Source organism: Nothobranchius furzeri, chromosome 9 (assembly GCF_043380555.1).
Source record: "Nothobranchius furzeri strain GRZ-AD chromosome 9, NfurGRZ-RIMD1, whole genome shotgun sequence".
Lineage (NCBI taxonomy): Eukaryota > Metazoa > Chordata > Actinopteri > Cyprinodontiformes > Nothobranchiidae > Nothobranchius > Nothobranchius furzeri.
The window spans coordinates 42,718,710-42,742,618 of NC_091749.1; the positions used below are offsets into that span (position 1 = coordinate 42,718,710).

The 23,909-nt window shown below is 42.6% G+C and overlaps 1 protein-coding gene across 6 annotated transcripts; it reads left to right on the forward strand.

Annotated features, from left to right (window-relative positions):
• Positions 1 to 920: 920 nt before the first annotated feature.
• On the forward strand, positions 921 to 23,240 carry sema6d (semaphorin 6D). Of its 6 annotated transcripts, XM_015953545.3 has the most exons (21): positions 921 to 1,003; positions 1,095 to 1,188; positions 7,093 to 7,265; positions 7,728 to 7,839; positions 8,601 to 8,661; positions 8,858 to 8,920; positions 9,009 to 9,110; positions 9,254 to 9,344; positions 9,578 to 9,697; positions 10,733 to 10,821; positions 11,637 to 11,854; positions 11,943 to 12,074; positions 12,677 to 12,832; positions 13,455 to 13,628; positions 15,409 to 15,549; positions 15,753 to 15,830; positions 15,944 to 16,002; positions 16,608 to 16,664; positions 17,585 to 17,767; positions 19,197 to 19,438; positions 19,544 to 23,240. In XM_015953545.3, exons 3-21 carry the CDS (start codon positions 7,142 to 7,144, stop codon positions 20,669 to 20,671), a joined length of 3,330 nt encoding a protein of 1,109 aa, XP_015809031.1. In that variant the 5' UTR covers positions 921 to 1,003; positions 1,095 to 1,188; positions 7,093 to 7,141; the 3' UTR covers positions 20,672 to 23,240. The 6 variants fall into 6 exon arrangements, with proteins under 6 accessions (XP_015809031.1, XP_054588307.1, XP_015809033.1 ...); XM_054732332.2 differs by lacking the exon at positions 921 to 1,003 and having other exon boundaries at positions 1,019 to 1,188; XM_015953546.3 differs by lacking the exons at positions 921 to 1,003; positions 1,095 to 1,188 and adding an exon at positions 1,198 to 2,070.
• Positions 23,241 to 23,909: the final 669 nt, after the last annotated feature.

Consider the following 23,909-nt stretch of genomic DNA (forward strand, 5'->3'; position numbering starts at 1 on the left):
ATATTCTGGCCACAGAGGGCGGTGGGGGTCTGAGTGACGTTTCATTAACCCTGGAAAGGGTCATTTTAGCACATACTGGCTCAAGAAAATGATTTCAAAATATAAAAAAGTTGCAAAGTGCGGTTGTTAAACAGACAATTTAGTCTGCATTCCTTTCTGCCACTAATGCTGTCAGAGCCTGGGCAGCACAGGTGAGTGGTTACCATGGAGATCTGAATGAGTCACTATCAACAGCTTTAACATTATGTTGTGTTAGAATTTGGGGAAGTAGCTCCATCAAGGACATAATTTTCACTTTAGAAGTGGGGGGGACACGGGGGGGGGGGGGTATCTTTACAGTATGTTCTAATGGGAAACCGGCTTCAACGGTTGTTTTCCGCTTGGTCCTAGTGCTCAGCCAGTGTCAATTTAATATAGCGTAATATTATTTTTGGATGGTAAAAAGTGCAGGGGTCAAAACTTGACTTTGGAAAAAGTGGGGGGGACATGTCCCCCTGCCCCCCCCCCCCCCAAATTACGTCCATGAGCTCCATTGAAACACTTTAAAACATCTGAAGATAATAATAACAATATTACTCAATCAACACAACTTTTTTGTACTTTAGTACGTTTCTGATAATTATTTCTGAATGTTCAATAAGAGATGCTCTGAAGAAGAAGAAATATGTGCCATGTCTTTTTTCTGTCTTAAATCCAAACATGTCCAAAGCGTTTCACTGAGCTGGCGAGTTGCCACAACACTGCTGAAATGATTTTAACTGGCCACTCTTGGAGTTGGGGGGATGGGGGGCTTAACATAAGGAGGATGGAAAGGAGGGGTGGCAATACGGGGTCACACACACACACACAAGTGGAAAGGGGGAGAGGGGGTTCGCTTTTTCTTTATCTGTGGGCTTTGGGAGAGAAAAGAAGGAAGCAGGAGCGAACGCAGAGAGAGAAGACCAAACCAACCGAGGAGAGATGGATGATGGGGGAGGGACTGGAGCAAGAGCGCTGCTTATTGGTAGGCTGTGGTTCTCGCACTGGATGGATTGACTTAGCACGGGTCGAATTACATACACCATTTGCCGTGCATTACTTTGTTTTTCTCCCAGCCGCAGGAGAAGTTGATTCAGTGCGACGCGCAAAGGTCCGTTTTTGTGTTTTGGATTACAGCATAAAGGATACAAAACAATCCATTCAGATGAGGTGAGTCCCTCGTTGCTGCTCGGATGCACTTTGTTACGCCACGTTTATTCTAAAGTCGTGGGGAAAACTAGAGAGAAGTCTTTCTGGGAGCTAAATATTCCTTCAGAACACGTCGCTGTGCAGATTTGCAAAACTGGCTGCAGAAATAGTTCAAATCCGGACTATGTGTGGACTTCAGACCAAACAGTTTCTTGTTAGGATTTATTCATTTCAGGGTGGAAAAATAAACCTGTTTGTGTTTGGAAGCGTTTTTCCTCCCATGGAGTAGGAGAGAAGCAACCATGAAACTGTTTACGCGTCCTCGTTCTTAAGTCAGTTTGCTCTGTTGAAATTCTGTCTAATGTTGAATTAATTTGGATGTTAAAACTGTTACAGTCACTATATAAATGTCTAAAATAGTAAACAAGCCCGTAGGGTTATGTCCATCTGATCTTTCTTCCGTTTGGCGGATATTTTTACGCGCAGCGCGCACCGTTTGTTATTCTCCAGTCACACCAATGACTGCACTCGTTGGAGGGAGAGCGCATCGTTACTGTTGATGTCTTCTCCCTCTGATTTCTGAACTTAATCGTAGTGGAAGAGGCTGGTGTATTTGGTGTATAGGGGAGGAGGGGGGCTGTGTGGTCGTGGCAGAGCCTTGAAGATCACTCATCAGAGCGCAGAGGGGCCCGGGAAGGAGAGGAGAGAGAACCGGAGACAAAACGCTCCTCTGTGGAGAGCGGAGCTGAGTTCTAAGCGCATCTGGAGAAAAAGAGGAAAAAGTGGGTCCGGATGGAGCTTAAAATAACAGGAATATCACAGGCTGGGCATTCCCTCACAAATGGATTATCAAAGGAATATAACAATCAGTCGGACTACCTCATTCATGCGTGATTACTTAAGGTAGGTGTCCCGTGCTGCTCCTCCTCCTCTTAACGATTAAGTGAGAAATATGTAGTTTTTATGACAAAATTCAGTATTTTCTTATCAAAACACCTTGTGAATTCTCTAAAGGAGAAATTACTGCCACCCTTCATTCTATTCATAATAAAGTGAATCTCAAAGTAAACGTGCAATTCTTCAAAATCAATTTCTAAAGAGAATATTTTAGGCTGACAGTAAAATAGAGCTTTCTACAATGAGCATTATCATATCTATTTCATTTACAAACACTAAAATCTGCTCCTGTTTGTAACCGGAGGTTGCTTCGTTGTTCATTGGAAGAATTAAAGTCTTTTCTTTTTATTTCTGACTCTACATAATGAACTGGAGGGTAATAACTGGATAGATGGGTAAATGGTGGGCTGTTAAACAATAAGAAGAGAGGGGCGGACAGTTAACGTGAAGGCTGAGCTGTTCCTCCTCTGATATCTTTGCTATTTCTAAATTTCCCCACGTTTCTTTGCGCCATCATTCTATTAAACAACTAAAGCGCTCCCATCCTTTTGCAAGTGCAGAAGCCCATCCTTGTGCATGAATTAAGTGCTGTGGAGGCAGTTAAATGCAGCCCCATCGCTGTTGTCACTCCACCGCTGTCCCCAGAGTCTTTGTTGTCTTTTGTATGAATCCTACATGTGGACTAAAAGGGGGTATGAAACGATTTGCCATGGACAAACTCAGATGCCTTTACGCTTCAGTCTGCACAAAGCAAGCACTGGAGCCTGGGCTTGAGCATGAAAACAAGACTAGATACATGTGCAAACTTAAAAATTTCACACTAGCCACGAAAACAGAACAGCAATATTAAAAAACAAAACATCTTATGGTGCAAGAGTAATACCTCAACCTGGAGTATAGAAGAAAGTGTGGCTAAAGGTGTTGAATGAGAGAAAAACTAAACCTTAACAATGAAAAACTCCTTATCCATCACCCGGACATGTTTACATTAGTGGTCAAAGAATCTGCAAATCTGTGCAGAAAAAAATCTAGATGTGCACATCTCCCTGAAAATCCCAAGTGTCTGAACTCTTGCCATTGAGATCAGAGGGCTTAGCTCTCACTGTAATTACAGACGTGATAGAGGGCAGGAACACCACATTTTGGCCTGCTAAAAACATCAGAGAGCCCCATGTTTTTCATTTTTATTTATTTTTGACAGCACAGCTGACCTGAGTGTGTCACAGCACCTCGCTGGTCACGGGGTCAGAACGTGGTGACCAGAACGACCACCGTTAACCTCCACTACAGCCAGCTGTAACCCCAGAACAACCACCATTAAACCGTACAGTGATGAGTGTTAACCCTTTATGGCACCCCTAAACTGCTGATCACAGATCGTTCGGCACCTAATAGATGGAGGAGTAAAAAAGTTGAACATGAGTGCAGCATTTGGGTTCAGTTTGTTTTGTTAGCTTTGTTACCCCGTAGCCCCACCCCTTTCAGGACCCCCAAAACAACTCTTCAGTGCGTTTGTCCACTGATCGGGGGTGGGGCTCTATTGTGTTGTGCAGCCCAAAGCCCCTTGTCTCTTGGTCACACCTGCAACTAAAGGCTTTTGTGCTTGACTATAGCTGAACTACTGCTGAGAACAGCCATTCTCTTGTTTCACTCCTCTCTTCGCCAAGAAAAAGTAGGGAAGCACAATTTAGGATGGTACTGCCTTCCTCTTCTGCCAATTCTTTGAAGCAACAAGTCCAACCAACCCAGTCAGAAGTGATATATATAAATAGCTTGCAGTTAGGAATGCTGTTTATTACTTTGGGAAGGAGGGAAATGGAATAGAAATAATTCTGGAGCCTGTGCGGTAGCTGCACTGATCATCTGACTCACTCACTCACTCTCCGATGTGCCTGCCTCTGGGTTCATTTCACAGAACCGCACAAGAGAGCCCGTCATGCTTTGTGATGTGCACGGCTTCGGACTGAACACCATGCGTGTGCATTTAAACTTACAGCAAAGCGTGAGGAATGAAACGCCTGAAACTCAACTCCTGAGTTATCTGATTTCTCGTGTTGTTAGGTCTACAGCTTAACTCGGTGCAAGATGACAAGTCGAGCAGCCTCGAGGAGCAGCGGTCATTGTTCTGCTGGGATTACATCCACCCATCACATTCACACACAATTTACGAAATCTCACGCAACGCTGTTGTTTGCCATCTTTTTATTATCCCCAATTCCTCCCAGAAGGACCGCCCTGCAAAAACACATCCATCCTGCGCTGCAATGGAGGTGAGGTTATGGCTTACATGTGCCAATGAAAACACCGCTAAGAGGAGGAAAAGTGTTGATCTGTCGTTTTAAGCTTGGAACATTAAAGCTGGAGCTGTAACTACCAGAATGGGGACCAGCAGAAACAAAAATCCAACAGATCCCCCTCCCCCTCTGCGTTTAACACCATGAGTCTGAGCCAATGGCATCAGCAGTGAAAGTGTGTGGTGGTAGGCCACTCAATATCCTGTAATAACAAGCAGAGTGAGGCAGGGCTGAATGGCACCGAGTTGCGTGACAATCCAAGCGTCTCTAGACTTGTCGAGGCCTACGTGTGCATGCACGCACATATACACCCACAGACACTTTAGGGCAGGAACCAGAGAGTGCAAAGACACTGTCAACAGAAAACAAACTGGCCTCGCAAGAGACTGAGGAGTAATTTTAGATCACTGATCCTCCAAAAGTGTGTTTTTCTTTTCATTAACATTTCCGCTGGGCTGCTAGGAAAGAATCAAGCCGAGTCCCTGCTTATTGTACGTTGTCTGAATCGTTTAGTGAAGGAGGTTGAAAGTAGAAAGTGCTTTTGAAGAGGCTGCATAGAAAAGGACTGTAAATTCTGACAAGTACGGAAATTATTTTTACCTGTGAGCACAGCCACGTTTGGGCGATGAGTGCAGCCTGCAGCTTGCATGATAGCACCATAAACTAGAACTGCCGAGCTTGGTGTATTTACTTTTCATAGCTCCTCTGTTTCTTTTTTTTGTTTTGTTTTGTTTTGTTGTTGATGAGCATTTGGTATCTATTCTTGTCCCGAGCTTCTCTTTAAAACTCAGCAGTTTATTGCATGGATTTTAAAATAGCACATTTCCTTGTGCATGGGTATGCAAACCAGGCAGTAAAAAGAGCTGTAATCCTTTAAAGAAACATGTTTTCAGAACTGTTTTGTCACTTCTTGTGTATGACGTAAATTCCTTACCAGTGATTTGCACAATTCTGTGCATCATTTCATTCTAGAGATTATTTTATGTCTAAAGGAAAATCGCTGATTGTACACAATTAGCAATTAAACACAGAAGAGAGATACGTCGTTTGGTCTTTATAAGCTCCTCATTTTGTCAAGACATCAAGCCTCTAATAACTATTATGTGGACTGATGAAGCTGAAGCATCGTTCTGCATTACCCATAATTAATGACACTGCTCTCTCAAAGGCCTTGATATCCCACAGAGTTCTGAATGGCCATGATTACACCCTGCTCATGACTAAAACACCCTGGAATCACACTCCTTCCAACTTGCAGCCCATTTCATTAGTCAGTATGCGTTCTTTAGATCAACACAGGACAGGCAACACCTGGGAAAAAAAGCAGTGTGTTTTACATCAACGTGTTAGCACAAAGGTTGCTTTAATGTAATCTGCATGTTCATAAAAAGGCTGGCATTCTGACAGACACCGATGCCATCAGGTAAATACAGCCCTGTCTAATTTGTGTCTTGACAGTTGTGTATAATTAATTCGTCTGACAACCCTACGTGTCATGGATCATTCTGGGTGTTTTTCTATTGGAGAATATTCTATAAGTCTAGGGTTAATCAAAAATCACTGTGTTGCAAAAGTGATTTAGACTTGCAGAGGATTTACTTTGCTACAGTGGTGTCCTGAGATCTATAGATTGTCTTTTCTGGCTGATGATCGTCCGTGTTTCCTGTGTGGATCAATCAAAGCACTAATGGCCTGGCGGACCTGGCTCACAGACAGCAGTGGAGCAGGTGTGCTCTGGGGCTAATTGAAAAATTAGTCAATAAAATGTGTGTGTAACCCCCCCTACACACACACACACACTTTGCATTATATCATTTGAAAGAGTGATTATGTATGTGCAACCTTATGTGTATGAGCGTGTGTGTGTGTGTGTGTGTGTGTGTGTGTGTGTGTGTGTGTGTGTGCATCCCCGTGTGCCCCCAGCTAATCCATCCCTCTGCCTGTGTGACGTCTCCCAGTGAATTGTTTATATCCGTTCAGGCTTTACCTGCATGAATAATTTGTTTGCCTTATAAATATTTGAATGTATACCAGTCATTAATATGCAGACACGTTCTGTCCCAAAAATACTCCTTTGCTAACTAACATAAACATTAAACCGCTTCCACTCCCACAGTAAATGATTACAAGTGCAGCTGTTTGGTTTATCATAACTGTAATCAGACGCTACATAAACCACTATCAACCAACATTACAACCATGTCAAAACATGGGTGATAATGCAAAACTGAGAGAGTGAATCACTGCGCAGCAATAAAGAGAATCGGCTCTGAGGAGATGGCCGCCAATAGGAGCGCTGGTAAAAGTCTGTTAAGGTCAGAGGAGAGGCTACTCTGCCAATGGCGATGAAGTTGCAGTGTGCTGATTTGTGCTGTGCCTTGCCCAGTAAAACCAGTCGAAGCACAGATGTACTGAGACAGCAGGCCTGCCATGTCCCTAACAGGGTGGACTTCCGCTGCATCCAAACACACACAGAGACACCCCACCGGTCATTTGGCTGACCTTCCCTCAGACAGCAGATGCAGGGAGAGGTTAAGGGGAAATGCCAAGCTGGCCACTGAAAAAAAGCCATCAATAAATCAAAAGAGAATGTAAATGGTGCAGTATCGCATCCGCTGCCTGTGGTTTAGCTTTTGTTTGGATTCGACTCAGGGGTAACCTCAGAGCAGTGGATGTAGCATGACATTTATTGCAGCTAAGGAACAAAAACATGCTCTTCTGTGTTGGTCTCCAGGTAACATTTCCACCAGTGTGAAACAGGAAGTGTCGTCTGTGAAGCAGCCATGGGCCAAGGAGCTGCGCTTCTGCTCAGTGAGCTTCTGCTGCTGTTGCTGACAGCTTCACGCACTCTCCTTGCAGTCAGCTTCCCGGAGGACACCGTGCCCCTCAACGTCATTGACGCACACTGTGAGTATAGGCTCTAGGATGAGCTCATCACTGGCAAAGGTGGATAATACGTACAACCCCGCCTGAAAAATACACTCCTTGCACCTTCTGTCGTTGCTTATAGAATTAAGACAAAATGCCTGCAGTCACTTTGTTTCCAAAGTGTCAGCAGTTCGTTCGCCATTCTCATACTCATAAAGTCAATCTGCTGTATGGTCATTTGTTGCGAGTGGATTTCATTTCCATTTTAGTTGCAAAGCGAGCTGCTGACATAAGCACATAAACACAACCCAAAGACACACACATCTGATTGTCGAAAACATGCACCGCACTTTTACCTGCAACAGGATGTCTTACACTACAGCACAGAGCCATTAAACAAGCAACAGCTGACGGAGCTTTATGTGATCATTAATAACTGTGTGTGCGCGCGCGTGTGTGTGTGTGTGTGTGTGTGTGTGTGCGTGTGTGATGGCTCTGCAGTTACTCTGAAGTACCCTGTGTTCAGAGGAAAGCTCTCTGGCAATGAGTCGCAGCATCATCTTGACTTTCAGCTGATGACCAAGATACAGGACACGCTGTTCATTGCTGGCAGGTAAATTTAACACACACACACACACTTGCTCTTTCTTTCTGTCATAATTTCCTTTCACACATCCCCCATACCAATATACTCAGTCACTCTCTGGCAGGTAAACAGAGGCATACGGGTGAAAAAAGCTCTTAGTGTTATTGGATCTGTGGCTTCTAGCCCTGCTTCTGATGTATATGGCCGGTATTGATTGTGGAAAGGCGTCTATCATGTCGGCCTGACGTGCTTTCAGGGATTTCTTGGCATCTTTAAATGTCTTTTTGTATTTATGGGTAGTGGAATTAGTGCGAGTGCAAATATTGTGGCAGGAAATTACTTTGACATCATCAGAATCAAACGTGCTCCCCGAAAGAGCACCACAGCATGTACCTTTTTGTCCCTTTTGTTGTCATCTTCAGTAAAAGCAGCAGGTTGCACTCTAAAGAGTGATTACAGCCTTCCTTTAAAATTAAATACCAGTTAATCAAAACAGTTATGGGTTGTTGTTACAGCTCCCAGAAACAGTTCATTGTAAATTAGGTCATTGTCTCACAAAATATCTGTAAAACAATTAGAAAATTATGCAAACGAGCTGCTTATTACATCACGTTCACAAGTTTTTAAAGTGTGGGAGAAAAAATAAAAAGGAGAGGTGACTAGAGAACAGCGTATGGGTTTAAATTCAACCCTGTAACTGATTTTATATTCTTTTTTTAATCCTATAGCCTCCAGGAGTGTGTTCCTTGTTGTGTTTGTGACTGTGTTTTGTTGTTGTGTGTCCACAGAGATCAGGTGTACCTCGTCAGTCTGAGGGAATCCTACAGAAATGAGATCATTCCTTACCGGGTAAGATTCTCGCCACAAGCTGCTCTCTCAATCCGCAAACTCTAAGAAAAAAAATAGTTTCGTAGAAAACACAGAGTCATTCATCACCGACTGGACAGGTTGTAAAATGAGAGTGGTAAAAGGAGGGCTATACTGGAGTGTGTATGTGTGTGTTTTTGACGTCCTCGTGTCTAATACACCATATGGGCTTTTACAGAAGTTAACATGGCGATCGGGCCAAGCTGACAGAGAGATGTGTGCTGTAAAGGGAAAACACAGAGTACGTATTAAAAACACACCTTTTGAACTGACACTGAGAAGAAAAAAAACGCTTAAAAAACACCTGTGTGTGTTGTGTTTGTTTCCAGGATGAGTGTCACAACTTCATCAAAGTTCTGGTTCCCAGAAATGATGACCTGGTGTTCATCTGTGGCACCAATGGCTTCAACCCCATGTGCAGATACTACAGGGTCAGTAAGCTGTAAATTCAGAGGCCTTTTTTATTTCATTAGGTTTGTCCGATTTATGCCGCTGCTTCGATGTACATATGTTTTCGCTCTGCCTCTCGACACCCCTCCTCTTAACGTGTGGGTGCTTTCTGCGTTTCCTGCAGCTGGATAACCTCGAGTTTGATGGAGAGGAGATCAATGGTCTGGCCCGGTGCCCGTTCGACTCCAAGCAAACCAATGTGGCCCTTTTCGCTGGTATGGGTCAAACACACATCCGCCTACACACGTAGTTAGTCTTACAGAAGAAAAACTAATGTGTTTCTACTTATGCTCTCATTATCACCTCCGTGTCTTTGCCACAGTAAAACTGTGCCTGCAGCAATAGCAACTCTGCCAATTAAGCCTTATAAAACAAAAGAGTGGGGGGAGCATTAAAGAACAGCAATGTTATCTTTGTGACCATTTTTGTTCTCATTTTGTTTTTTTAGAAGGAAAGCTGTATTCGGCAACAGTTGCTGACTTCCAGGCCAGCGACTCAGTCATCTACCGAAGTATGGGTGATGGATCAGCCTTGAGAACCATCAAGTATGACTCCAAATGGCTGAAAGGTGAGCAAATGGCTCCTGTTTAGCTTTCGTGGAACCACATAACTGATAGTGGAACAGTTTTGGCACATCTTTAGATGTCAAGAATGCCAAGTTAGTAACAAAGTTATGCAGAAATGCAGAACCTGTGATTGGTCAAGTGAATTTCCCTACTGTGGGATTAATATAGTCTACTCTACTCTAAAACCTAAAGGATTGGGACATACAGTCACAACCATGTTCATCCTCACCCAAACAGGAATTCATGCATTGATTTTGTTGGGTGTCCCAATAAATTTAGCTATATTGTATTTATGCTTGTGAGTAACCATAGAATTGAATGTAAATAACACTTAATGAAAAGTTGACAGTGTTGTAAAGGTAACATTCACATGAATCTTTATGAAATGTAGAAAATTGGACTAGATGTTAGCTCATCAGTCCTGTGGGATGTAAACTCTCCAATTGGAGGTCATTCGGGAAGCTGTTTATTAGGTAATTGTGATCATATTTAATCGAAAACACATTTTAAATGACCAACAAAAACTCCTTAAAGCCTGTTCCAAACTTTCTTATAAGTTGCTTTGGTTTAAAGTGCCGGCTACCTCATTTTAATGAACAAACGCAAACAACAAAGTGGTGACAGTGGAAAGTGTGTGTGTGTATGTGTGTGGTGGTGGTGGTGGTGGTGGTGGTGGGGGGGGGGGGGGGGCACACACACAACTGTCATACTGTGCCATGTAATGAAAAGGCACCGTTTAGAAACCCTGAATCCTAATTTTCTTTCTTCTTTCCTGGAACTACATGTATCCACCTGTCAGAAAACCAAATGCCCCTGGTGTTTAGCATGTACGTACGTGACTGCCAGGGCTGTTTTCAGAGTGATAGAGGCCTCTCCTGCCTTGCCAAACTCCTCGGGAAGATGGCCTGTTCTCTCGCAGGCAATCTAGGTCACCCGTCATGTAGTGCCTTGTACAAATCTCTGAAATATTCAACATGCACAGTGGTGGTGACGGTGCAGAAATACACTTTAACTCTCTGCCGGTGTCTCTCCCTCAGAACCTCATTTCCTGCATGCAGCAGAGTATGGAAATTACGTGTACTTTTTCTACCGAGAGATTGCAGTGGAACACAGCAATCTGGGGAAGGTAAGACAGAGCACCTGCTGTTTATAACACATTACATTTACCCCACAAACAGCAGACCTTTTAGCCAAAAAAAAGGGGTTTTCGCCTCCCTCGGCGAATGAGTTTCTGCCACAAATGAGCCCGGTGGTAATGGGGTCCATTCAGGCATCGTCTCTAAATCACATCAAAATGCAAGAGGTTTCAAAGACCAGTGTTTGCTGGGAATGCTCAGCTAATGTAAAACTATTACACAGTGAAAGGATTTGCTTCCCAGAGACTGCACTCTGTGTCTCCCTCTCACCATGACTCTCGAGCAGTGTGGAGGGAATTGGTATGTTCCGTGTTAGAGGCCAGCTTCATATTTGACCATGCCTCATCCTGGGCTGAGCTGGACCACGCCACAGGAAGTCGGCATCCTCCATCAGCCACCAGCTACTAAATATTTCAGCCCGACTAATGCTGGGGTGCCACCTGGCCTCTGATGGAGGTTTGCACTGGTAAATTATTAAAAACATCCAAGCCAACTGTCTCGTGTACCTCGTTTATTCCCTATGCCTCAGTAATATGTGCAATCAAACACACTTTCACGTGGTGCAGCTTTAAGTAACTCTGGGATTTTTTATGTGGACTTCTTTTATGTTTGTTTAGTCAGGGTGAGCAATCTCCTCACACTAAGTTAAATATGAGCGCGTGTGCGTGTTCAGTCATTTGTGCTGAGTTGCTACAGGATGGAGTTATTTATTATTCAGCACGTTGAAGCTTTTTTAGTGACACTCGCTGAGAGGCCTTCCTCTTTCGCTCAACTTAGTCCTCTCTCCAACCTCTGCTCCTTGCAGGTTGTGTATTCTCGAGTGGCCCGAATCTGTAAGAATGATGTTGGCGGGTCGCAGCGGGTGCTGGAGAAGCACTGGACATCCTTTGTGAAGGCGAGGCTAAACTGCTCCGTGCCGGGGGAGTCCTTCTTCTACTTTGATGTGCTTCAGTCCATCACCGACATCATAGACATCAACGGAGTTCCCTCGGTTGTGGGGGTGTTCACGACACAGATGAACAGGTGAGTCAAAACTGCTGTTAGCGGGAATAATAACTGCTGAGCCTGGACATTTAGACGTCACACACTCGTGTTTTTCCCCTCTCTGCAGTATCCCAGGGTCAGCAGTGTGTGCCTTTACCATGACGGACATAGAAAAAGTATTCTCTGGTCGGTTCAAAGAGCAGAAAACACCCGACTCGGTGTGGACACCATTTCCAGAAGAGAAGCTGCCCAAACCTCGGTTAGATTCATTTCTTCTCTCATTTCAAAGTTTGACATAAAGAAAATCTATTAAGAGCGAAACAAAAGAACACTGTTCAAGGTGTAATTTCAGATGTAAAACATGTCACTTGTTTGAACGGCAGGTGTTAAACTCGGCAGCTGTTGTCCACCTGTCACAGTTCCTTCTTTTTTAATTTTTCCTTGTCATGGTTAAACCCAGTGAAATCAAATCTTTTTCACCAGTAAGGCACCAGGTTATTAGCTTTGACCCAGCACACGCATATGCCATCTGCTGGTGATTAAATAATTAATTTGGCATAATTAAAAGCATTGAATATTTAACCCATTTACAGTCAGCACATAGAACTGCAGCCCTTGCCTTGCATCCAAAACACAAAGTCCACAAAGCACCTCATTATATCCATAAATCATTGATGGAGGATAATCATGCTTATGTATATTTTATGTTTCCAGCTGAGGCCTTTTTTTTCTGAACAGGCACCTGCTACTCTCTCTCACCCGTCTCTCTGCATTTTTCATTCCATTCATTGTTCACTATCATTACTCCCTGGTGTGTGATCGGATTGGCTGATCTTCGACCTTTTGTGCTCTCCGTCTCAGACCTGGGAGTTGTGCTGGTCATGGTCCGGCTGCATCCTTTAAGAGCTCTGTGGAGTTTCCAGATGATACCCTACAGTTCATCAAGTCCCACCCCCTTATGGACACAGCTGTGCCTTCTATCGGGGATGAGCCTTGGTTCACCAAAACACGTGTCCGGTAAATATGCAAAAAAAAAAAAAAAAAAAAAAAAGAACGTGCTTGTGCTTTTTTTTTTTTTACACGTTCCTCAAAGTGTTAAGAAATAATCAGCTATATAATTAAACTCCATATGGGGTACAATGCAACTTTTTCATATTGTGTAAATTATTTTCTTGAGCCAGTATGAGTTAAAATGACCCTTTACAGGGGTAATGAAATGTCACCCCCACCACCCCCAGTAGACAGAATATCACATTTGCAACTTCGGAGTGGTGGACCTAGAAACAACTTGAGCTGACATACCTGGCACCGCAGTCTGCTTCCAGCACGTTTCCTGCATGATTAGACCATGAACACATCTGACATGTTTAATTTAGTGATGAACCGCTCCTCTAGAAACTAATGAAGGCTGATGACATTTCAGCAGTTAGATCAAGTTGTTAAAAAGACGAACGCACAGCGAGGAGATATGTTTCGCTTTTGCTTTGACCACAAATAATTAATAACAGACACTAGGGAGTGCTAAAAGCAAGCAAAGTGGCCTGATATCCCTTTAAAAGTTGAGTTTTAAAGCTTTAGAAATATTTCTGAGACAAAATAGTCAACTCCTCCAATAACGTTCCCTCTGCTGTTTATACAGCTACCGGCTAACAGCTCTGGCTGTTGACAACCAAGCTGGACCCCACAAGAACTACACAGTGGTCTTCATTGGGTCTGAGTCTGGAGTTATACTCAAGGTTCTAGCCAAGACCTCCTCAGATTTCCTGGGTGACAGCCTGCTTCTGGAGGAGATGGACATTTTCAACAAGGCCAAGTAAGGATTTGCTCTTTTTTATTTTTGTATTTGTGTGACTTTTGGTTTAAAGTGATATTTTAGTCATCCAATTTGTTTCTTTGTATAAACGTTTTACACAAGTTTTATCATGCCCATGACCTGCTTATAAGCCTCTGTTAGAAGGCAGCTTTTTGAGCCAACGGCCTGTCTGTGCTCAGGCAAGTCAAAAGCAGGCTGCTGTCATTTTAAATGTCATAACTGTTCAAACAGTAATTTATTACTTGGTTATTCTGGCAGAATTATGAAAAAAGTCCTGGATGCACCAGAAATGCAGCATTGTTCTGCTGGTGTTATTTACTCCTTTACAAAATTAAAAAATAAACAAACAACCGTGTTGGGCAAAACTGACAGCACTGTTAAAGCCCCGGTGTGTGGTGTTTTTACCGGTTTACAACCAAGTTCTGTGTATACAGTGCACACACTTGCTCTTTTTTCATAAATATTTCTCACCAAAATTAATTGTAAATACAGTGATCCCTTGCTACTTCGCTGTTCGTTTATCGCGGATTCACGACTTTGCGGATTTTTTCTTTGGAGCCTTATCCAAGGGAAATTCGCCGATTTGCGTTATTTTTCACCGATTCGCGGTATTTTTCTATGCGAAATATCAAGAAATTCCTGGTTTTTTCCCATCAATTTCATCATAAAATGCACTTTTTGTAATAAAACTATAAAAAAAACCAAGTAAAAAATTTTTTTTCTTGAGTTTTACCCACAAAAAGAGAAAGTGATCATACGATAATTCAATATAGTACTGTACTGTAAATATGGTGTCCCTACTTTGCGGATTTTCACCTATCGCGGCCAGGTCTGGAACGCATCTACCGCGATAAACGAGGGATCACTGTATTCTTCTCAGCTTGAAATGTAACATTTTTAAATACATAAACTGTGGTCGCCGCTCCGTGGTCATCCACCATCTTGAAATACAGTAGCTATTTAAGGCCATACGAGCTCTGGGTTTGCACTATGACTATAGCCTGAAAGAAACAGCAGGGGACAGCGCTGTGCCCTGGAAGCATGCAGTCTGCCAATCAGCTAAGAAGAAGATGAGACTAGCTGCACTGCTGCTGTATTTTGTTAGGACTAATAGGTTGACATAAACATCATAAAAGGTTTTTTAATTGCTTGAGTAGCTATAAGCTTCATGTGGGTTAGGCTAGAGAGATAATAGATTATACTATCAAGTTCATGAGTGGGCCACCGTAGCTGCAATAATATATCTGAACTGCATGGCGCTAAAGAGTCACGTTTTTCATAATGTCAATGGATTTCACACATAGCACGTTTATTCTTTTTAACCCTCCCACTGTCTTCATGGGTGACCCCGCAAAGAAAGTTGACCACTGAACAGGACTGATGGTTTATCCCTTGAGGTCCACGTGGCAGGGGTGAGGTGGTGCTCACTTCTCACTCCTGCCACGTGGACCTGAAGGGATAAACCATCAATCCTGCTCAATGGTCAACTTTCTTTGCGGGGTCACCCATGAAGACAGTGGGAGGGTTAAACTTTTAGACTTTTATTAGCAACAGCAAAAAACACTTTGATCTTGGCCACTCTCAGGATCACCATTAGCTTATCAAGTCTTGTTGGATGTAAACTCAGTTGTAGAGGCCATTTAAGAAGGGTTGTCTCTCAGAGGTACAATTCCTGTTATTTTGTGAAATAAACAAAAACTCTGTGTTACTCTTTCACCTAACAAGTGATTAGATCTACTGAGAGTGAAACTGAAGACAGACTTCTTTTTTGCCTTCCCAGGTGTCTGTCGAACCGTGAGGATGACAAGCGTGTCCTCTCACTGCACGTAGACAACGACGCGCACAGCCTTTATGTTGCCTTTTCAAGCTGTGTTATTCGTATCCCCCTGAGTCGCTGCGAAAGGCATTCCTCCTGCCACAAGTAAGTGATATTGCTCACACTGAGTGTTGTGCGGTCAGTCCAGGCTATGTGGCTTTATTGTTTTGTTTTTCCTGTTAATGTCATAAAGGGAATCATAAGAGTTAAACCTTCGGCCTTATGGTTAATGTTCAGTCAGTCACAAACGATAACGGTAACCCTTCACTGTAATGATTAAACTTGATGCGATTGTGTTTGTGTGCCAGGTCTTGCATTGCATCAAGGGATCCTTACTGTGGCTGGAAGCCTCATGGGGCCTGTGAGAAGATACAGCCTGGTGTTTTGTGAGTTCAAGACCCAGCCATCATACAAAACACAACAATTACAGATAAGAGCAAAAGAATCGTTTGCAACGTTCCAAATAATATCCATGTGATCTTCTTTGCTCCATTTTCAGGACTGGATATGAGCAGGATGTCGAGTTTGGAAACACGGCCCACCTTGGAGACTGTCATGGTATGAATCTCATCTCCATGCCGTTAATCCTGTGGCATGCACACACACACACACACACACACACACACACACACACACACACACACACACACACACACACACACACACACACACACACACACACCTTCCATGCAAATTAAATGCAAACTCATCCTTACATACACCGTGAGCCTACACACTCACTACCAGTAACCACTCCAGTAACAACATAAGTCTATGTGCAGTATTAACACACACATACAGTACATGGCCACCTGTAACTACCGCTGCCTGTGACAAACCAACATGGACATGTACAATTAAGGGTTGTGTTCAGCTTGTGCAGATGATGGAAATATTATTTGTGTTTCAAAACAAGAAAACAAACTGTTGGTAATACGTAAATGCAGCTTTCCCTTCATGTGCATCAGCTAAACACGACCCAGCCTGAACCTCAGTATTGATCAGAACCAGAGGGCTTCCAGCCAGAAAAATGGCACTGCTAGGGAGTGCTATGTATTGCAAAATAAACTGCACTCTTAGTGTCTCTTTTTTTTTTTTTAGTTCTTATTTATTTTACCGCTGAATTCCCTTTTAATGATTTCTTGTCCTTGTAATTCTTTTAGCATTTTTGGGCACTACTTCAGCGCCAGATGGCAAATCATTTGGCGCCCCTACCTCTGGTTAGTTTGATCTTTTACTCAAATGGTTTCTTTCCTTGAGTTCAGCATTTTCTGCCCTTTGTTTTCACCACTGCTCCTGTTCATCTTTTGCACCAAACAACTCCTGAATGCCAACGCTTCATTTTCCATGATCACAAACAATATCAAAGAGCAAGTCGCCCCTTACCAAAGTCTTACTACGCCCACAGTTCCTTTTTGAAAAATGTGCCTCAAGGCCAAAAGGCTGATCGAGAGGGCGGAGTTTTGGCAGTGAGTGACAAAGACTGCTTAGCCCACCCCCTTAGAGACTCTCAGTTGGAGAACCAAGGAGTGGCCAAGCCAGAGACTCGAATACTTTTTTAAACCACCGCAGTAGTGTAGCTGACATCGTGGCACTGGCTAGCATCACAAGGTACCACTTAGCCAATAGCAATGGCTGATTCAAATTCAATGTAGTGCACAGAGTTTGAACCTGAACAGGGCGCCAAACTGACAGCTTTAAGCTAAATATTTTCATTTTAAATAAGATGCATGAATTTGCCAAAATAATAACTACACATGTCTACAGCACTATTAGACACTTATTTTTACAGTTTATCCGTTTACAGTTTATGGGGGTGACTTGCTCTTTAACTCTCAGTCGATACAGATGCTCTCCCTTGGAAAGGATTCACTGCCTCTTTGAACTCATCACTTCCTTTCCTGAGTCACTCATTTTCATGCATGCCCAACATTCATCTCTTAGCACTCCTTAATGTTGTGTAAAAATTTGCTCTGAACTCCTTGGTCTTTGTTTCCCTCTTTTCAAAGTTGTAAAACAAAAGTATACTATAACGGATCTGTACATAAAAAACACTCCGCTTGTTGCTACTAATTGGGTTGATAACAGGATGCTTTAAACTCACCTACACAATTTGTTAACAGTTTGTTTGTCACCACAGACATGGAGTTTTCAACAGCACCAGTCACTGTCCAGCCAAGTGAGCCCATACTCCCCCCAGTTCCCATACCCAGTAAGAGCTCTAGCTCTGAGCCTGGTCCAGAGCTCTACGGCTCAGGGTTTCCACTGCAGGATGACCCAGCCACCTCCCATACTTTAAACTCTATCCCAGGGGGGCAAGAGGGTAAGACCCACCGGTCTGAGCCTGATCTGATAGCTGCTAGCAACTTGCACTGAAACGCAAAACTTTTTTACGAGCATACTATCAGTGCAAATAGAGTAGTACATAGCTTCCTACGTTCATTTTACATTTGTGTCAACTTTAATTTAGAGATTTGTATTGTTCTTCCTCTACTTTCTTTCTTTTGAACTGTCTATTACTTCTGGTTGTCCAATGACAATGTTTCAAATGATTGTTTGGGTTGTTTTACATGGGTTTCTGTTGAGTAGCTTTTTTGTTGCAGTCTGTGTTAAAGTACACACCAATAAGAGGGAATCTGCAAACATTTTAAGTGTTGGGCCTATTTATGGAAGGATTTCTGCCATTTAACATGACTAATATTATATAACGGACTGCTCTTTGTTGTAAAATGACATTACATTTTATTTGCATCAGATGGTTATTTCTATAGACACCTTTGACTCTTAACTTGGTTATGTTGGAACACAGAGCTGCAGTCACATGTTGCAAAACAGAATATGTTAGGAGCGCTGAAGCTACATAATTACCTGGTGCAAAAGTAATGCACAGTTAAACCCGTAGCACAGCTTGAAAGGCTATGAAATGTTTCAAATGGGTGAAATCTAGAATTGGCCCCAGTCTAAAAAACTGTTAGTGTGAAATTCTCTTTTGATCCCTTAAATTTATTGTTATTTAAGTTTATTGCAGATAAGACACTGATGACTGATAAGTACTCAACAGAACCCACTTCAAAAACAACCAAATCAACCCTTTAATCTTGTTTTTGTCTTCTGTACTACTATAGATTGGTTATTTAGCACTAGTGACAGTTTACTCTGGCTGGTAGATCATTGACTGGGCCTACTGGGCCGCACCCCTGCTCTAGCCACACAGTGGGTGACTAACTTTCAATGTCTGTGGTTACTAACAAACCTGGTATAGATCAGCAAACATCTTGAAATGTACAACGCAAACACTGCTTCTCTTGTCTTTTTGCTACTTATCAGCTGGTTGATCGCTTTTCATTGATTTGGCTCACTATCTCAGATCAGAGTATCCTTGATACCCTTTGGTGCTGGACGCATGAAACAGCTTCTTGTGGAATGCGGGTTGAGTCAACACTTGTAATTCCTCAAACTTTGCAAAACTAACACAACTGTTTCCTATAGATTTTGAAATGATTGTGGGTGGATAACAGTGACTGCCAACTTTTTCCACATTCATCCTTCATCTGTGCTCAGATGACCAGTTTATGGAGCTTGGTTGGGGTTCACTAGCTTGTGTGTGCTTGGAGGTGTAAAAGCAAAAAAATGGCATGTTGTTTTCATACAGAAACATGCACATTTCTGCTGTGGGGAATGGAAAGTTATGCATCATTTAGCTGCTTAAATCTTTTCACCAGGGGGTTAATCAATGCCTTACTATTTTGTAGGTGTTTGGGAAAATCGTACAAGTGACAGCAACCAGATGGTCCACATGAACATCCTGATTACCTGCGTCTTTGCTGCTTTTCTCATGGGTGCTCTACTGGCTGGTCTGATTGTGTTCTGCTATAGAGACTCTTTCCTTCACAAACCAAGACATGTCCACAAGGATACAGAGTCTGCACCATCCTGCTCTGACTCTACGGGGAGTTTTATTAAGCTGAACGGCCTTTTCGACAGTCCTGTAAAGGTAGAAAAACATCTACAATCCCCCTTGATATGTGATGAGAAGTGCCAGAAAATTTGTAAAACTGTTTTTAATCTCATTGTTTTGATTTTGTTCCCATGTTCTTAGGAGTACCAAACCAACATTGATTCACCCAAGCTGTACACTAATCTGCTGACAAATGGCAAAGATTTGAATACACCTAATGGCGACATCAAGACAATGATCATGCGAGACAGCTGCCAGCCCCCAGAGCTGGCTGCTCTGCCCACACCTGAATCCACTCCAGTTCTTCAGCAGAAAGGCCTCCAGCCCATCAAAAATCAATGGGAGAAAGCTCATGGGAAGGTCAACGGGTCCCGTAAGGAATCCAACTCTTCAGCCAAGAGTCCACAGTTCATTTCCTCTTCCCCTGCAACTCTTAATGCAAATTCCCACCACCCTCATCCTGCTCTGGGACATTCTAATATTCCTAGTGCAGTTGTGTTGCCCAACGCCACTCATGATCACCCTAACCTGGATAGTGGAGATGAGACTTTACCGCACTCATCTGAAAAGAAGCTAAAAAACCCTGAATCTAAAGGAAGTAAAAAGGATCAAAAGAGGTCTGTGGATGCTAGGAATACCTTAAATGACCTTTTAAAACATCTCAATGACTCTGTGGCCAATCCCAAGGCCATTCTTCAAGACGGTTCAGGGCCCCGCCCAAGACCGCAGCTCACACTGGAACCGATGGAGGAACTGACTGAACTACCCCCTCAGGTGCCCAGCCGTGAAGCCTCCTTGTACTCTCCCTCATCCTCTTTACCAAGGCACAGCCCCACCAAGAGGGTTGATGTGCCCATGCCCAGCACTCCCACAACTCCAACGGGAAGCTTAAGCATGGGGGGTACCCTGGAGAGGCAAAGAGGGGGGTACCAACTCCACCGGAGTGCCTCTCACCGGCACTCCTTATCAACTTCACCAAATAGTGTAACCATGGGGGTGTCTGTGTCTCGTCAACACAGTATGAACAGAGGCTACATGCCCCCAACACCCCCCTCCAGACTAGACTCTCATGGTGCATTGATGTCATCAGGAATGCACTCACCACACTCATCTTCTATGTCCAGACAGAGCAGCTACAGTGGACATGGCTCACTCCCTCGGACGGGGCTCAAAAGGACTCCATCCATAAAGCCAGATGTGCCCCCTAAACCCAATGGGTTTTCTCAACAAACTCCTCAAATGCGAGTAGTCAACAAGTACAGTTACTAAAACACCATGGACACTTATAGGTGAGCTCTTGGCGTGTAGAGCTTTGCACTCGAAAGGGCTTGGGGTGTATGGATATGATAAGGCCTAGTATGTGTTCGTGTATCAGCTTGAAGTGTTGCTGTACACATACACTCACTATAAAAAGGGAATACCACACATTTGGCCAAAGATACTCATTGGGACTCGTTCTACCCCATATCCTTCCCTGGACAGTGGATAATGGTGACTTTGCGTCTCTCCACTGTATCTGGGACTGAGGGTGTTTTGTTCCAATGTAAGGAATGAGGTTAGGGGAACCAGCACATGTCACATGTGTATGTGGTACCTGGGCAAAAAGGGTGGAATACTTGAAGAATGGTTCTCAGTTGTTTCTACCCTTGAGCACTGTCTTCCCACTAATGTGAACTGAACCGAGGAGAAGTAGACCATAACTGGTTGTACGATGGTAGTGGGAAGGAACATGAATAATCATTGTGCGTTCGCTGCTTTAGATACAAATGACCACGAACAACTGAGTGGAGCAGCAAGATGAAAAGGGAGGGCAAATGATTGTGTTTGTGGGTGTATTGGTTGACAGGGAAGCAAATCTGTGTGGAGGCTGCACACATGTTCCGCCTTTGAGAGCGGCGCCACATGTCAGAGGAAGCACCTTAACATATGTTAAAGACCTAAGTCACTGTCCATCATTTCAACCATATTGTCTCTGAACAAGGCCTGAACTTAGTTTTATGTCAAGCTGTTAGGAAGTAGGTTGGGCCAGGGTTTAGTTGAGTATGCTGGGTGAATGCTGAAGCAAGACCTTTGGAACTTACTGGGAAATTTGACTTGACATTTGCTGCTACTGGTTTTAGACATGGATGTTTATTTGTCTTTAATGCATTGTTACATTCAGCCTTGCTTGGACAACCCCTGATATGGGTGTGGACATCTGTTTGTGTGTGTATGTGTGTTATATTTTAAACAGAGGCAAAGAGTTATAGATTTAAGCAACCAAACACTGTTAATATTTTAACATTGGCAAAAATGTTTCTCTCCAAGACTGAAACATCCCTTATCCTCCGTTGTACATTTATAAGTATTATGCCATTCATTCAAGAGTTTTTTGTTTTTATGTAGACATGTTAAAAAGGACACTTGTCATATAATTTCAAACAAGACTTTCAAAATAATATCTTGGTATCTTGAATGAAAATTCCCCTATGTGAAACTAATGCAACACTAACGGTTAAGCTCATTTACGTAAGAACATTTCTGTGCACTTCCATTTAACTTGTGTCTCTTAATTGAAGAACACTAGTTTGCCCCCTACAATAAATAATTCTATAGAAGATACTAAAATGACCCTAAAACAATAATACATAGAACATCTTTTTAAACTGCTCTGCAGCCTGTTTTAGCTGTGCAGCATCCCTGCGAATGGCCAGAGTACAATCAACGCAACATTTACTAATGTGTCCAAATAGTCATGCTGGCAATGACAACATCTTGTACATACTTAAATACTATAAATAAGTATTATGGATATTTTTAGGCAAGTGAATCTGAATCTGTGCATTGTGTGCCTTATTCACAAAACAATTAGTACAGTATATAATATCCAATATGTCGATTGGTTCTTTGTATGTTTCACATGTTCGATAAACGTTTTTATACAAGAAATTAGAAACTGAGTAGGATGTGTGTTGGAAAATCACTACCTAAAAATCCACTTTGGAGTTCCAGTCTTACACCGGGCCAGTAAAAACACTTAATTGGATATGAATAATTTTTTGTCTCATTTGCTGCCAGTTTTAAAAAGAGTTTTGATATTTCACAACATAGTGGTGCCATGCAGTGATTGTAATTTCATAACTGTGGGATGTAGGGTGGTCAGATCACTGTGAAGCGGACAGCTTAACATAGTACATTCAGCCAATGTATTAACACAGTGTTCAAGTGTTCACATAAAAGCTGTCTCTTGGCATGACCAGCACTGGTACAGAATCAGTAATTCTCCATGATTGCAATGACAGGAATTGTTTCTATTGGCTAGGAGGGACGATAAGGGGATCATTTCTCGTAGCGGTTGGGTATATGATTAGGGTGAGTTCTGCAGTTTTATTTTCATGTCAGTTGCCTGTTCAGCCCAAAACCACATTTTGTTTACAAATGATTGTATGTAAAGATTTCTGCCTGTCATCTAACAGTGTTTGGGCTCTCCTTTTTTCTACTTGCACACTGACATCTCAAATTCAACATACACTGCTCAGCTGCCTTGTACATTGCAACATGACCTATGTTTTTCCTTTTGTTATCTAAACTGAAGCCTTTGTATTTCAGTCAGCTTGGTGTACGTCCAGATGAACTAATTTTTTTGTCATGCAACTTTGATTTAAATACTGTGCAACAAGGCAACATGCAGCCAGCTGTATATTTGATCTCCAGAGTATTTGAGCTTGTAGATATGTTGTAAAGTTGTACTGTGAATGTGTAAATAATAATTATGATTTTTTTTTCATGGTTTCATATTTTTTGTTTATCTTTTTTAACACAGCATGTATAGATGAAATAAAACATTACTGCACAGAAACTGTCAGTTTCATCTGAAACAGGATGGCCTGTTTAAGAGTTAGCCCTAAATCTCACCATTAGGACATTCTGACCCTGAAACAAGAGAGGTATGTATTGGGTTGTGAAATCATCACAAAACGGAAGTAAGACTGTTGTAGTTGGGTTTGGTGATCAGACTACATGCAACACTGGAGTGTGGAATGATTAACACTATTTTTAGAGCTAGGTTGTTTTGATGTTTTAGGCCAGTGCAGACTCACCCACACCAAATAGCATGTGGGAAACTCTCCAAAGTGATATGTACCACGACATGCCAAACATCTGGACCAACTGCTGCTTAGGGCATTAGAACTAAACCTCAAACGAGCTGTGGAGAAATACACACTCTAGCATTTAAGTGCATTTCTGATGCATGCAGCCCAGTGCAGATGAGGCTCTGATAAGTTGCAAACAACAAAGAGGAAATAGTGATGGGAGGATAAAGTAAAATCTCTCTTCATTTATCCAAATTGTGGGAACAGAAAATGATCAAAGAACCCTTTAAGATATGTCTCCTTTAGTCTTTAAGAATAACAAAATGGCACGTTTAATCTTATCTTCGTTTTTTAAAAACACTATTTTGACGTAATTTTGTCCTTCCAATTACAAAAATGTTTCTGAACCCATTCCAGGAACTGAAAAATGTAGT